A 16,176-nucleotide genomic window follows, 5' to 3' on the forward strand; every position below is an offset into this window, starting at 1 on the left:
CCCCCCCCCCCCCCCCTACTCTTTCTCCTCTCTCCTCCCAGGAAATTTGTCACAATAAGTTAAAGTAGAAAAAAACCACAGAAAAGTCAGTTCTTGATATTTTGAGAATAAAAACTTTCATTTAAGTTTTAATATTTTTAAAATTCTAAAATCTGGAAAATAATTAGATAATCCACGCACGTAACATAAGTTGTTGTGATCTCTTATTGGAGTCCTTTTCTTAGATTTGAAGTCATGAAAACAGGTTTTAAGCTAAATATTATTTTTTAAGAAAACAATAAAAATGTTATGGAATATTAACTATATACGACGAATGTGTCGAAAAATCGATGACAATAGGTTTTAATATCTGAATGATTTCCTTGAAATTAGATTGATTTTGTACCATCCGAGTCGTTTGTTGCAAGGCAACTTTCTGAATTTGTATGAACGCTACGTTCTTAGGTACAATCGTTTTTAAAAATTTTCTCCTTATAGGCGCAACAGAGAGAAGTAAGATGAGAAGCGATCAAAAGCAATTATTTTTCACCGTTAGCCTATACCCCTTTCATTTTTCGTGAACACTCCCTTTAACCATAAAAAGTTTCTACTATAGTATTAACAATGTGAAGGATTTATCTTAAGGTATGTACTCAGGGGCGTACGAGGGCTTTTTTTTATGGGGGGGGGCACAATTTATACGCCCCTGTATGTACTGCACTTAGTGTTTATTCCATCCATCTGTATTTTGTAAATACAATGGATGAATTGTCCAGGAGAATATATTTATTATATTGACCTGATCTGATTCTAGCATTACTTTCATACAAATACAATACAAGCAAATAAGAAAAGGATTGTTCATAAATTTTGAACAAATACAAACAAATAAGATTATTACAAAATTCGAAAAGTTTTCCAAGTTGTCAGTAATTTAATTATGTAAAAAGCAGTTCTTATAAACGGCCTTTAAACTTCTGTGAAATGAAAAACTATTTTCTTGTGTCTTTCTGAAATCATTTACAAAGGAATTGAGTCTTTGTCACAAACACTGGTTTTCTAATCCCTTTATCTTGGGAATCTAATGTCGTAGACATTTGACATTTCAAACTATGACTTCTGTTAGATCGAATAATATAAGTTTGAAATATCAAAGGTTTACGTCAGTGGGTTCCAAAGATATCGGGATTATAAAATCAGAGTTTGTGGCAAGGACTCAATTCCTTTATTTAAAAATAAAATATATTCTAGATTCAAATGATATTAAAGGGACTGTAAAGGAAAATTGAAAGGGGGTATTGGCTGAAACCTAAGTATCTTAGGAGTTAATCGTGACCCATGTCATGTCTCGAGAAATTAATATAAAACTGTGTCAAAGAAATTGAATCTTGGCCACCAACTCTGCTTTTAAAATCCCTATAACTTTGGAACCCGATGTGGTAAATCTTTAATATTTCAAACTTATATTACTTAATCTAACAGAATTCATAATTTGAAATATGTAAGGTCTACGACATTTCAATTTAAAGATATAGGGGTTAGATAATCAGAGTTTGTGGCCAAGACTCAATTCCTTTATACAAAAATCTATCTATATACAATTTTGTATAAAAATAGTTGGTTTAAAGAGATAATATTCAGAAAATACGCAACCAATCTGAAAACGACGATACCCCAGAGAAACCTAAAAAACTCAGGTTTGCTCCTATTATTATTTGAATTTAATAATTTTTCATTTTTAATATATTTAATTGATAATTATTATACATAATTATACGTATAATTAACACGTGACAATAAAAAGAAAAACAAACCCTTCAGCTGTTTTAAATTTGATAAAGTTTTTCAATCTACAGATGACAATAGAGTTTTAAAAGAAAGTTGATAAAATTTTGATGAGTATTTTCTTAAAGTTTTTAAACTAATAAAGTTTTTTAAAAATTTAAAATTCATCAGAAAACTTGCTTTAGCTACTTTGTAATTAAAAACCATAATATTTGTAAAAACATTTTGCTGCAGTAGAAACCGAAAGACTCAAAACTATCTTTCTCAATTAAGCCATTAATATTTAACTATATTATACTAAATTGAAATTGAATTAACAACTGAAAATATTATAAAATAATATATATTTAATTTTAATAGAATGAGAAATATTTACATAGTTGATTTACACACGGTAATCATTATCTTGAGAATTTGTCCTTTCATCCTATTCTCATTCTCTAAACTCCTCTGAGAAAAATGTTGTATTAGCATTTAAAAATATTCATTTTTTTACTCCATAAAATTCACATGGCTACTAAATATACTTTGTTTGATTTTCTGTCCATTTGTTTTCAATGAACATCAAAACAGCAGAACCGATCGGGCCCAAAAGAATTGAGTTTTTTTTCACAAACTCAAAATTTCTAATCTCTATATCTTTGAAACCTGACGGCGTAAAACTTTGATACTTTAAATTAAGATAATTTGATTCAACAGAATTCATGACTTAAAATATCTAAGGTCTTGCTAAATAATTTCAATGATGTAGCGATTATAAAATCAAAGATTGTGCCAAAGACTCAATTCCTGTACTGTGCATTGGCAACAAGCATGACCCTACCAAAGGTTTAAAAGTTGAAATGTCACTAAAAAATGGGTATAAAGTGACAAGTAATAATAGGAATAAGGACTGCATGGCACCCTTATCAAGTTTTAGTTTTACAGTTTACAAAAATTCAATCTAGAATCAAATCCATAAAGATACAAAAAGCTGAAATTTTAGTGTGCAACTGTTCAAGTGTAATAGAATAATTATTTTGTCTTGTTGAACTTCATTTCTAAATCCCTTATCTTATAAATCTGTCTGTAAACTCTAGATTGAATTGATAAAACTTGAATTCCCAGGTTTATCAAGAAAAGTTTAAGACCAACATTTTTCTTTTGCTAAGTCTAAGAGGGGAAAACTGTTCAAAACTTCTGACTGTAGTTTATAGATAAATTTTCCTTACCGAGAAGAATTTTCACCAAGAATGATAGAATCACTGGTAAGGAAGCCTGAGTCCCCAATTCTATTGACAGCGCACACCCTGAAGGTGTATGAGTGTCCGTCTAGAAGACCTTTGATGGTGAAAGTGTTGTCTTTAGTATGACCGCAGGCACACCAAAAATCCTTATCACTGTCGAGCTTCTCAATCTAGGCAAAGAGAGAGTTGGTTAAGATGAAATTATTAATAATTGACTGTGATTAAAGGCTTTCTCAGAGGGTAATTCGCCAATATTGACACTTAAGGGCCACAGATATAACAATTTACAACAAATTACCTGATAATGTTCAATAGGAACTCCTCCATCATCCTTGACCTTTTTCCATAACAGGGTGCAGTTGTTTCCTTCAAGGGTTGCCTTCATTGGAGGTTCAGGAGTTGCTGGGCAGTCTAGAACTTTAATGGAAAACTTTGCAGAGTCTTCTCCAGACCGATTACTAATAGTCAAGTTGTATGTCCCTTCATGCTTCTTGGATAGGTTGTTGAAAACAATCTTGGTGTGAGTCTCTGAGGTAGTTACAACAATTGAACGGTCTCCAAGCTCCTCAACGTTTTCATCTCCCTTGGTCCAGACAACATTTGGGGCAGGTTCGCCAAAGATTGGAACATCAAACTTTACTCTGTCCTTAACTGGAGCAGTAATATCTCGAAGTCCCTTGGCTTCAATGTATGGAAGGACTAAAAAATATTTATTTCAAAATTTATAAGTTTTTCTTTAAATTTTAATATTGTTTCCCTACTAACAATAAGCTAATATAAAGAATGTTTACAAGAAAATACTCCGAAAGAAAGCTCAGAATTCCTTAAATACTTACGGTCAGTCTCTTTGGCTAATCTAGGTCTTGAAGGATGGCTTGGCTCGGATTTTCCAGCTTTATTGATAGCAATAACTCTAAATTGATACTCCATTCCTTTCTGGAGCTTCTGAATCTGAGCTCTGGTTGAGGGATTGTCCAGAAGCTCCCATGGCTGCCATTCACCACCAACAACCTTGGCTTCAATATGGTAAGCAGTAATAGGCATACCACCATCATCTATTGGAGCTTTCCATTTGATGTTCATTAATCTTTCATTTCCATCCACTACTTCAGGAGCAGAAGGAGGCAGAGAAACAGCTAAACAGATAAAGCAAATGTGAGTAAAAAAGATGGATTGTTATTAAACAAAAAACCAAATTTTTGTTTAATTCTATAGACAGGGGGTCTGAATCTATGTATAGCCCTTGGGGGCAATTGGCACCCCCCCCCCCCAGAAAAAGAGAGAATAGGTATCGGGTTGAAATGCATGTTTATAGCCCAATTTTTCATGTCCAGCTCAAAGAAAAATAAAAATTAGACCAATAACATTAATAGTTTGGGTGCTAGGGTGCCAAAAAAAGGGTAAAAAAAATGAGAACAAAATTTTTGTTTTAAACAAATATCAAAGAGTGACACTTTTTAAAAATATAGTTTTTAGATCTGTAGCTTTAGTCACAAAAAAGTTATGGGCTATTTTAGATTTTTAGAATGTTCCCTACCCTATAAATTAAAAAAAAATTTAACAAAAAATTCCTTTAAATTGCTATTCATTAAAAGTCACAAAATTAAATGGTGATAGTGTCAAAAATGAGAGTGCTAGGACAAAAAAAGAGGAGTCGCCAAACACCCCCCTACAGCCTGTTTAGGGTTAAGGGTTAAAGATGGATACTCACTATATTGATTTTTAGCAACAATCGTCTTGTTGGTGTTCAATGGTTCAGATTCTCCTATTTCATTTAGTGTCAAAATTCTGAATCCATACTCCTTTCCTTCCTCCAGGTCATTGACAGATAATTCTGTGCTAGACGTAATGCTTTGTTTCACCCATGTATCAGCTTGAACAATATACTTCTCAACAAGGTATTCTACAGGCAAACCACCATCATCCTTACATTCCTTCCATGAAAGTTTGCACCCTGTGCTGTGAATGTCTGAAACGACAAGTCTGTCCTCAGGAGCAGTCGGTTTTCCAATTACAGATAGTGTAACTGTAGATCTTGCCTTGCCATGCAAGTTAGATGCTTCACAAATAAGGATTCCACTATCTTTTCTTGAAACAGCATCTATTTGTAATTTGCTCTTGTGCTGTTTTGAATTATCGATGAGAATTCCACTTTTTGCATTAGATTCTAGTTCTCTATCACTTATGAGCCATTTTGCTTCCTCAGGAGCTGGTTCTCCCTGGATATCGGCAAAAACTGTCAGTGTTTCTCCTTCTTTTACAATTAGTTCCTTGGGAGCATCAAGCTTCAGTTTAGGTTTCAGTGCTTTATGCTTACAAACAAATTGATCTGTTTCAAGGGACCATGGTCCGAACCCAGCAGCATTTTTAGCTCTAACTCTGATGGCATAACCCATTCCCAACTCAATTCCCTCAACAACACCTCTCTCATATTGCATCTTTACTTCTCCAGCTTTGAACCAGCCCAAGTCTTTCCACAATCTAGCTTCTAACTCATATCCAAGGATTCTAGATCCTCCATCATTTTTGGGAGCTGCCCATTTGACATCAAAATGATCTGAATCCCAATCATACAGCTCTGGTATTCCAGGGGCACCTGGTGCTTGGAATGGGTTTTCTGTGATAAATCCATCAACTCCAGTAAGAGGTTCAGACTCTCCCAGAGCATTTACAGCTCTTACCTGAAGTCTGTACTCCTTTTTAGGAGTCAACCCTTTAACTTCTGCAACAGTATCAGGGGCATTAACCCTACTGCATGGGGTGAAATTATCACCATTTCCCTGGACTTTTTCAACAATGTAATGAGTAATAGGAGATCCTCCATTGTCATCTGGTGCACTCCATACAACTGTGCAACCTTCAGCATAGATTCCATCAATTCTCATTGGACCCTTTGGTTTTTGAGGTGCCACCATAACATTAACATCAACATATGCTTCATCACTACCATGCATATTTTCTGCCCTGAATGAAAAGGTTCCTGTGTCTGCTCTCTCTAAGGATAAAATAGTAAGCTTGCTTGAGTAATCAGAACTCTCAATATTTACTGTGCCACTTGACTTTATCTCTCTTCTTCCCCAGAACCAGGTTTTGTCTGTAATTGGTTCCCCTTTAACTTTAACTTTAAGAACAAGATTACTGCCTCTGGCAAGAGAGACCTCTTTTTTAAGTGTACTAGTGTCAATAGTAGGTTTCTGCTTTCGCTGCTTGGCAATAATTTCATCTGTAGATTCTGATGGGTAACTTGAGCCTGCTTTGTTTACAGCTTTAACTCTAAACTGGTATCTATAGCCTTCTTGAAGATCTGTAATCTTGATTTCTGTGCTGTCATCTTCTGTAGTACCAGCAAGCATCCAACCTGTTGAGTATTCAACATATTCTTGCTCTTTTTTAACTCCTGGTTCTTTCACCACAGGCATAACAAACGCTGGTTTCTCTTCACCATCTTCTATTGGTGCAACAGACTCTTCTTCCTCCTCATCCTTGGGAATCATAAATGTTTCGACTTTCTCAACGACAAATTTGGTCACCTTTGGACCTGGTGAAACACACCAGTCTAGTTTAACCCATTTTTTGTCAAAATCCACAATATTTATATTGTATGGTTGGTTTGGAGGATCAAGTTCATGCTTAGCAATAGTTGGAATTAAAGACATCAAAGGTTCAGATTCTCCAATGGCATTCGTTGCCATTACTCTAAAGACATAAACAAAGTTCTCAATCAGGTCTGTAACATCAAAGTCCACAAGTTTCATGACTGTTGCTAACTTTCCACAGACTTTTCCACAAACTGACCAGTAGTCCTTCTCCACATCTTTTTTCTCAACAATGTAGCCAGTGATTGGGGATCCGCCATCATCAGACGGTTTTTGCCAGGAAAGATGACAACTGTTTGGCTTAACAGAAGACACATCTAACTGTCCAGTGGGCTTGGAAGGTGGAGCAAGAACATTCAGTCTGATTTCATGTTCATCCTCTCCAACAGAGTTCTTTGCAATGACCTTAACATTTCCAGTGTGCTTTCTTTCTATATTTTTAAACATAAGACTGGACACATTCTTTGTATCATTGTCAATGAGAACCCTGTCTCCATCATGAAGAATTTGATCTCCATTGGCAAAAAACCAAGAAAACTTTGATGCTGGCTCTCCGGAAGCAACAGCATCCAACTTCAACATATGTGAGGCACATAATTCCTTATCTTTTCCCATTAAATCCTTATTTATCTTAGGCTTCACAAACCGTTCCATTGCTTCAATTGGACTTGATGTTTCAGAAAGGTCAGATTCTCCTGCAATGTTAATAGCAGTAATACGAAAAACATACTCATTTCCCAGCTCAATACCACATTTTTCAGCCATAAATGTATTTTCTTTTGTTTGTCCAACCTCATTCCATGCTCTTTTGTCAACATTTCTCATTTCAACTTTGTATCTTTGAATTTCAGCACCACCATTTTCTTCAGGGGCTTTCCAAGAGAGTTCAGCCCAGTTTGGTCCCCAGTTTACCATTTTTGGTTTTCCAGGAGGGCTTGGTTTATCAAACTCATCCTTGGCCAGGATAAAATTTTCTGTTTCAAGGTCAGGAGAATCTCCATCTTTGTTTACAGCTCTTACTTGAAACTTATAACTCTTTCCTTCCACCAGACTTCTAATATTAATTGAACATCCCTTGGTATTCCCTGCAGGAAGCCAAGATCCAAGAGATTCTTCAAATTTTTCAATTTCATAGTGAATAATTGGACTTCCGCCATTATCCTCAGATGGTTTCCATTTCAAGAGACAAGACTTTTTTGTAACCTCACTTACTTCAAGTGGTCCTGTGGGTATAGTAGGCTTCCCAAAAACTTGAATTTCTATATCACATGAGTCCTCTCCCCATTTGTTTTTAGCTGTCAACGTATATTTTCCTGAATGGCCACGTTTAGCTGGAATAAAGAGAAGCTTTGCAACATTATTCCCAGAGGAAACTTTAACGTTATCAGCTGAGGTCAGGTCTGATCCATTCTTTTGCCAAGTGCATTCAGGTGCAGGTTCGCCGTCAACTGTAACTGATAAATCAAGTTGTTGATTCACCTTAACAGACTTTTCTTCCATAGCCTTACGGTCGATTCTTGGAGCAGCTTTCTGTGTTTTAACCAACAATGGTAAAGTGACATCACTTGGACCACTTTTACCACCTCTGTTCTCAGCTAGAACTCTAAACTCATATTTTGTGCCTGTTGTCAGACCATCAACAGTTCCATTCGGGGTTTTGCTTGGTTTCACCTTTGGTCCTTGCTGCCATTCCTCGTCGTTCTTAGGCTTGAATTCTATAGTAAAGAATGTGATTGGTGCCCCACCATCATTTACAGGAGCCTTCCATCTAAATATAAACATTTTCATCTAATGTAAAATTGTTGTTCTTTTAATAAATCGTTTTTACATCTCTCTGATATCTGCCAATATTAAAACTTCCTGAGCAAAATATGTATTACATCCCACACCTGCCAACAATCCCATTTACAATAATGTATTCATTTATCAAGGAAAATATGTTTTTCATAATATTTCACTCTCAAAACTGTATCCCATGAACCAGCTTGCTACACTGTGTAATGAGATAAACCATTCGCCTAATTTAAATTTTTAGCAAAGCTCCGAAATATTTTTTTCTTGCATATCATACTTGATTTTCTTCATGTTTGTCAAGAAAGATAAAATCAGTTGAAATTTTGGAAAAAAAAACTAAAAATTCGACTATGTTAAGTTGAAAAAAACTCCAATAAATACTTTTCTAAAACAATCATTTTATACAACGTTTTTTATAAATTATTTTAACTTTGGTATTTCAAAATATGAACTCCATATTATTTGAAATTTCAAAGGTGTTCATAATCAGGCTGCAGAGATGTAGAGATATTAGAGGCTGTGCGAGTGTTCAGTTCTTGTAGAAAAATATTTGATAAAGACTCAGACAACCCTGGAAGTTAATTATCAAATTTTTAGACAGCCTCGACCTTACCAACTTACTAATTTTTTGTAGCCCTAGACATTTACATTTTAAAAACGCAAAGCACTTGATTCAGCTTAAGTTCCAATAGAGGAATTGGCTAAATACTTCTTGATTCTCTGTGAGAGTGTGCACGTGTAGGTTTAAGTGTTGAAGAAGGATTTGTTTATATCAAATTTAGAATTTTTAGAAAATTATGAACTTGCATATTGAAAATATAAAATTTTCTTTTAATGAACCATTTTGTAAAATTGGTTTGCAGCTTGCCGATTATCGATGTCTCAGACTGACAGAATAATCGAAACTTTTTGTAAGATTATTAATAGCGACTTGTTGGAAACCCAGGTTTTTGCACAGGAAAAGCCACAAACTCAAATTTTATAATTCCTATATATCTGTGTAAGTGTAAACCTTTTATATTTTAAACTTAGATTATTTGATCTCACCTAATTCATAATTTGAAATATTTAAGCATTATAACATTGGGTTGCAAAGATATTGTGATTAGAAAATCAGAGTTTGTGACAAAAACTCAATTCCTTTAATACTTTTTTTAAGCTAAATCAAATCAAATATTTCGATTAAAAAGCTTTAATCTTTAGGTTGTGGTTTTAGTTTTTAATTTCCGAAATCAGGGCATTAAATCTATTTAGGAATACAATCCCTTTAATGGCAAGAATTTAAATGTGCAATGTGTCCTTGGCTTTAGCTTTCTATATTTACTAAAGTATTTATATATATTTAGATATATATAGATATATGTATATAATCTTCCTAAATATATTATTGGATTCGGATAATATTAGTTATCTTTCATCCGGAAATGCTTGCATAAATTTATACAATTTTACAATTTGGAAATATTTTATTATGTAAAGTTTTCAATTTATCCATATACACCCATCTAGGGACTCACTCTGCAAACTAGACTGAAGGACAAGGTAAAATTTATGCCACATCACTGGTACGACTTTGTGACCTCGGAGCTCCTCTAGTTTAGATTGTATACACAAGTATGAGAAAAGCAAGTGTATCTGGTTACGATAAAAATTAGAAATCATAAATTTTCTCAGAAAAAAGCATGGATATATCATTCATTTTTGATTTGACAAATTGATTTAACCCGTTTTTTGATCAGACTTTTGTTTGATTTTATTTTTTAAAGCCAGTAATTGTAACTTCGATTGTTTATATTTAACTTACATGAAATAATATAAAAAGTTTTAAAAGATCGTGAAAAGGAAAAGAGAATTTACCACATTCTTTAATTTGTTATTCCTATACCTTTCCGGCCCAATGTCGTGATATTTCAAACTAGTAGGTTCAGAGTCCGAATTCAATGAATTTGAGCCGCGTCTCAAATCCGCCCAAAACAGGTTTCAAATGAGCGCCGGCTTACATCTTGAAACATTGAATACACTTTTAAGTGGAACCAACCATATTTGAGCTACGGCTCAAACTCTTTAAATTCGATCAAATAATCTACTTTTGAAATATAAAAGGTTTACACCATCATTTCGGAAAAATATAGGAATTAGAAAATCTAAGTTTGTGGCAAAGGCTCAACTCCTTTTCATTTCAACTCAGAAGTATCGATCTAGTTTTATCACTTCAAATATTTGCAGACTTTAGGCCAGAAGTTGTACAAGAAGGAATTCATTATTCAAACTTTCTCCGATCACAATTCAGATGAATGTTGCCCAATTTTATTTTGTCCGTGAAATGGAATTTGAAAATACTTTAGATACAAAAATATCTGTGCTGATTAGAACTTTGATTCTTTATCACTTTGATATTCCATGAACTTAAAATTTAAGAATTGGCTAATTTGGGTTTTTTTGCGAAATGGATTAAATTTTTGAAAACATCAAATCATAACAAATATTTGATCGTAATGTAATGCATTGTTTTCATGTAAAAGTTAAACTTTTTTTTTTTTTCTTGTCAAATGAACTGAAATAAAATGGGTTTTATCAGTATGTAAAAAATTAATTTCAAAACATGATTACTCTCAAGAATATATGAATAAGATATGGATTTTGCAAAATGTTGCTGATTTTGCAGATTTCTAAGGATTTGGGAAAATCCATGAAAACAAGGCAGAATATTTTATAGGAAAGTAAATCCATGAAAACAAGGCAGAATATTTAATAGGAAAGTAAATCCATGAAAACAAGGCAGAATATTTAATAGGAAAGTAAATCCATGAAAACAATGCAGAATATTTAATAGGAAAGTAAATCAGAATATTTTATTGGAAAGTAAGTCAGAATATTTTATAGGAAAGTAAATCAGAATATTTTATAGGAAAGTAAATCAGAATATTTTATAGGAAAGTAAATCAGAATATTTTATAGGAAAGTAAATCAGAATATTTTATAGGAAAGTAAATCAGAATATTTTATAGGAAAAAAAATCAGAATATTTTATAGGAAAGTAAATCAGAATGAAGTAAGCAACTCATATTCTTTCCTTTATGTTAGAAAAGGGTTTCGTTGCTTTTTCTTTTTACGATAAATATTCCAAGAAATTAGATTTAAAGATGACATTTTTGAATTTCAGGATAATGTGCTTAATCACCCAGTTTTAGTTATCCCGGCCAATGGCCAACGAATTCAGGTTATCCAAGTGGAATTAATTTAATTCTGGGCATGGTGAAAAACAATAATAATTGCTTAATTCCGGTATTCAAAACACAAAATTTTTTACCTCTGAGCCCAGAGTATCGTTATGAAATTCAATAAATATTATTTTAATAAATATTATTTTATATCATTAGCTTTATTTTCTCTTTTAAAAGATATACAGGACCAGGCAAGCTCTTGGAATTGAGAAGAACAAGATTTCTAAGAAAGAATTTCAAGTTTCTCTTTGTATAAACAGTTAACTGCATGAGGATACCATTAAAAATGAGCATCTAAAATTTTGTAAAACGAAACAGACATATAGGCTTCATCGTGGATATAAAAGTAGGGAGTCAAAAACTTTAAAAATTCGAAAAAATTGTTTAAAAGAAATATTTTATAATCAATTTCATTTTGTTTTTGTATAACTTTTTTACCAACATTTTACTTGCCGATAAAAGTTTTACACCGCGATCCTAAGGTTGCAAGCTATCAACCAAAAATCGATGAGAATTTTGCCAATTACTTCTTTAAAACTAAAGCTAAAAGCAAGTGCTTTAATAGTTCTAATTGCACATGTCTAACAATATAAGAGTGTTAATGAAGAAAAAATCAAAGGCCCCAAAGCGTTGCGAAACTCCAGTATTGAAAATTGAAGCAACTAAAGATTATCAGAAACCTAGTTCCAAAAGTTTATAAAACTCCCTAAATAAGATTAATATAATCAGGGTTTAATGAATTCTGGAACACCCTGTACCCAACAATTCAAAGAAAAAAGTGAAGAACTAAAAGTTAGGTATTTTATGGCATGCCATAATTGGCCTATAAGGGAACTGAATAAACTTTTTTTGTTTATCTACAACAATCATAACAAGCCTTAGACTACAGAGTGTCTTAACACTATATAGCCTGGGGGGGGGGGATCTGTATCTTTATTTAGAAAAAAGTTATGGGCTATTTTAGATTTTTTTATACGCGAACCGGACTTTTTACCACCATGTACCCAACTCTATGCATTGATAAACAGATTACAGTTGTGGCCAAATTATCCATTTTTTTGAAATTTTGTTCCCCTGCATAATCTGAACATCTAATCAAACGCATTAAAATAAAGCAAATCATTTAATTCGTGAGCAATCCCTTTTACGTATTTTAAATATCCTACTTGAGTTTTACAAGGGTAGCATCCCAGTCCGTAATCTCTAGGTTTGTTGGAGGATCTGGGGCCTGGCCTCCTTCATCTAGTTCAGCATCCTCACCTCGGGGAGCCATCTTTATATCTGAAATATTTAGAGCAATTAATCAATTATTCAATTACTTAATCAACCAACCAATAAATGAATCACTCAATTAACTAATCAATCATTCAACCAATCACTCAATCAATCACTTAATCAACCAATCAAACAACCAACTAAATAAAAAATCAATTATTCAACCATTCACCCAATCAACCAATCACTCAATCACTCAATCAACCAATCACTCAATCAACCAATCACTCAATCAACCAATCACTAAATCAACCAGTCCCTCAATCAACCAATCACTCAAAACAAATCACTCAATCATCAAATCAACCAATCAGTCAACCAATCACTCAATCAACCAATCAATTAACAAATCATTCAATCAACCAATCACTCAATCAATCAATCAATCAATCAATCAATCTACCAATCAGCAAACCAATCAGGTATTTTTATCAGAAAACCGATAAATGAATCACTCCATTAACTAATCAATCAATCAACCAATCACTCAATCAAGCACTTAATCAACCAATGAAACAACCAATTAAATAAAAAATCAATTATTCAACCATTCACCCCACCAACCGATCACTCAATCAACCATCACTCAATCAACAAATCACTCAATCATCAAATCAACCAATCAGTCAACCAATCACGCAATCAACCAATCAAATAACAAATCATTCAATCAACCAATCACTCAATCAATAAATCAATCAACCAATCAGCCAACCAATCAGGTAGTTTTATCAGAAAATTATAATCAATATTTAATCAAATCCATAAAGTTCTGAATGAATTCATCAATCAATTTAATTTTTCTGTAATTCAATTCAGTCACCAATTAACAAATCAATCAATTAGCTAGTTTTATCAGAATATTATAAATCAATATTTAATAAAATCCAGATAAAGTTATTTTGAAGCCAATCTTTTTTTAAACCAATCTTTAGGACCTTTGATCAATGTATTATTAAGATTATTCTTGAAAAGGCAAAAGAAATTTTAAAATAACATTAATTTAGCTCTAAAATTAAATTTATGGTTTTTTAAACACCCTGGACCGTGTTTAACGTTATTTTTGTTTTTTAAAAGTAAATTGATAAAAGTTTTTAAAGTCATATTTCAAATAGATTTTTTACTTTGCTTTTATTTACTCATTTTATTTGAGTTGAGTTGCTGATGTGTGGCGTGTTGGTATTTGAAAAGGAGGAATTCTTTGCTCAATTTTCTTCCTTTGACCAGAGAGAATTTTAATATTTTCACCCGAACTCTTTTCTTTAATGTTGCTTTAAGATTCCCCACCCCCTTCAAACTTTTCTTCTTCTATTCATCATACGTCTGTGATACATTATTATATATAATATATATTATTGTTTTGCGACCAACCCTGGCCGCTAATAGACAATAAAACTCAAGGATAAACCCTTAGATATCGGACCTAGTCATTTTGTAGCTCAGGTTGATTGGAACGTCCTATAATTTCATGACTCCTTAGACTCCTCTACAATCTCTCAGTCTCAGAATAATCAGGGCTCTAATTACAGGATACACGGTTCAATCTAAAGATTGACCGAATTAAAACTTTATTGAATCATACAAGCGAAAAAGAATCAAGCACATAATCCAAAATTATGATATTAGCATAAACTTCCAATACAACATAGATTCACTAAGGAGACGAGAATTCAAAAGTCTTGACCTTATACTAATCCTTCAAAAGTTAAAGCCTCTGTAAAAACTCAATTTATATCGTTACAATCAAGCTTTTCTAGGAAAGAAGGATTCTGACAATGATTTAATAAATAAAACATATTCAAAAGGTTTCAACTCGTATTTGCGAAGATACATAAATCAATTCCTTTTATCCAATATATAAAAAAATATGTACCTCAAAGTGCCTTAGCTACGAAAAATAACACAGGTTTACTATCCGTGAATATCAATTTTAACTGACGAGAAAATTCATGAAACAATATGGCGTGTAGGTAGCGTACACTTATAACTGGTTTAAATGTTCAGAGAGTACGGAGTCCAGCTCTCCCCTCCACAGGGGCTTCACAGTACAATCGAGTCCGTCAGGGGTTAATAGTTTAGACGAGACGATTTCGTCGCGTAACAATTATATATACTTATATTATATGTGATGTATTTATATTATATGTAATATATTATTATAAATAATTTACTGTAACGACAGATATATGTGTCCTGTTTGTCTAGTTACTGTGAGGACGAATATATGTGTCCTGTTTGTCTAGTTACTGTGAGTACGGATATCTGTGTCCTGTTTGTCTAGTTATTGTGAGGACGGATATCTGTGTCCTGTTTGTCTAGTTACTGTGAGGACGGATATATTGTCCTGTTTGTCTAGTTACTCTGAGGACGGACATATTGTCCTGTTTGTCCAGATACTGTGAGGACGGATATATTGTCCTGTTTGTCTAGTTACTGTGAGGACGGATATCGGTGTCCTGTTTGTCTAGTTACTGTGAGGACGGAAAAAATGTACTGTTTGTCTAGTTACTGTGAGTACAGATATATTGTCCTGTTAGTCTAGTTACTGTGAGGACGGATATATTGTCCTGTTTGTCTAGTTACTGTGAGGACGGATATCGGTGTCCTGTTTGTCTAGTTACTGTGAGGACGGATATCTGTGTCCTGTTTTTCTAGTTACTGTGAGGACGGATATATTGTCCTGTTTTTCTAGTTACTGTGAAGACGGATATATTGTCCTGTTTGTCAAGTTACTGTGAGGACGGATATCTGTATCCTATTTGTCTAGTTACTGTGAGGACGGATATATTGTCCTGTTTGTCTAGTTATTGTGAGGACGGATATCTGTGTCCTATTTGTCTAGTTACTGTGAGGACGGATATATTGTTCTGTTTGTCTAGTTACTGTGAGGACGGAAATATTGTCCTGTTTGTCTAGTTACTGTGAGGACGGATATATTGTCCTGTTAGTCTAGTTACTGTGAGGACGGATATCTGTGTCCTGTTTGTCTAGTTACTGTGAGGACGGATATATTGTCCTGTTTGTCTAGTTACTGTGAGGACGGATATATTGTCCTGTTTGTCTAGTTACTGTGAGGACGAATATTCAACTATTGACCGCGGTTCAGCCTCTGCTTGTCTGACCGCACAGCAACGAGCCACATAACTCAGGGAGAAATATATTCACAAAATATTAATAGATTTTTTGGCGGGAAAAAAAACATTTTTTAGTCCAAAAATGACTTTAAAAAATAAATTATAAAAAATACATCAAGCAATAACTTAAAAAACAAAACGTTACATTTATCCAACATTTTTT

The 16,176-nt window shown here is 33.4% G+C and overlaps 1 protein-coding gene across 1 annotated transcript; it reads right to left on the bottom strand.

The window, feature by feature from the left end:
- Positions 1 to 2,089: 2,089 nt before the first annotated feature.
- LOC111695976 (twitchin) lies at positions 2,090 to 12,906 on the bottom strand. The gene is made up of 6 exons (XM_023465512.1): positions 12,771 to 12,906; positions 4,702 to 8,354; positions 3,827 to 4,126; positions 3,289 to 3,689; positions 2,976 to 3,160; positions 2,090 to 2,214 (listed from the first exon to the last, which is right to left on the bottom strand). Exons 1-6 carry the CDS (start codon positions 12,875 to 12,877, stop codon positions 2,205 to 2,207), a joined length of 4,656 nt encoding a protein of 1,551 aa, XP_023321280.1. The 5' UTR covers positions 12,878 to 12,906; the 3' UTR covers positions 2,090 to 2,204.
- Positions 12,907 to 16,176: the final 3,270 nt, after the last annotated feature.

Source organism: Eurytemora carolleeae, unplaced genomic scaffold (assembly GCF_000591075.1).
Source record: "Eurytemora carolleeae unplaced genomic scaffold, Eaff_2.0 scaffold69, whole genome shotgun sequence".
Classification (NCBI taxonomy): domain Eukaryota; kingdom Metazoa; phylum Arthropoda; class Copepoda; order Calanoida; family Temoridae; genus Eurytemora; species Eurytemora carolleeae.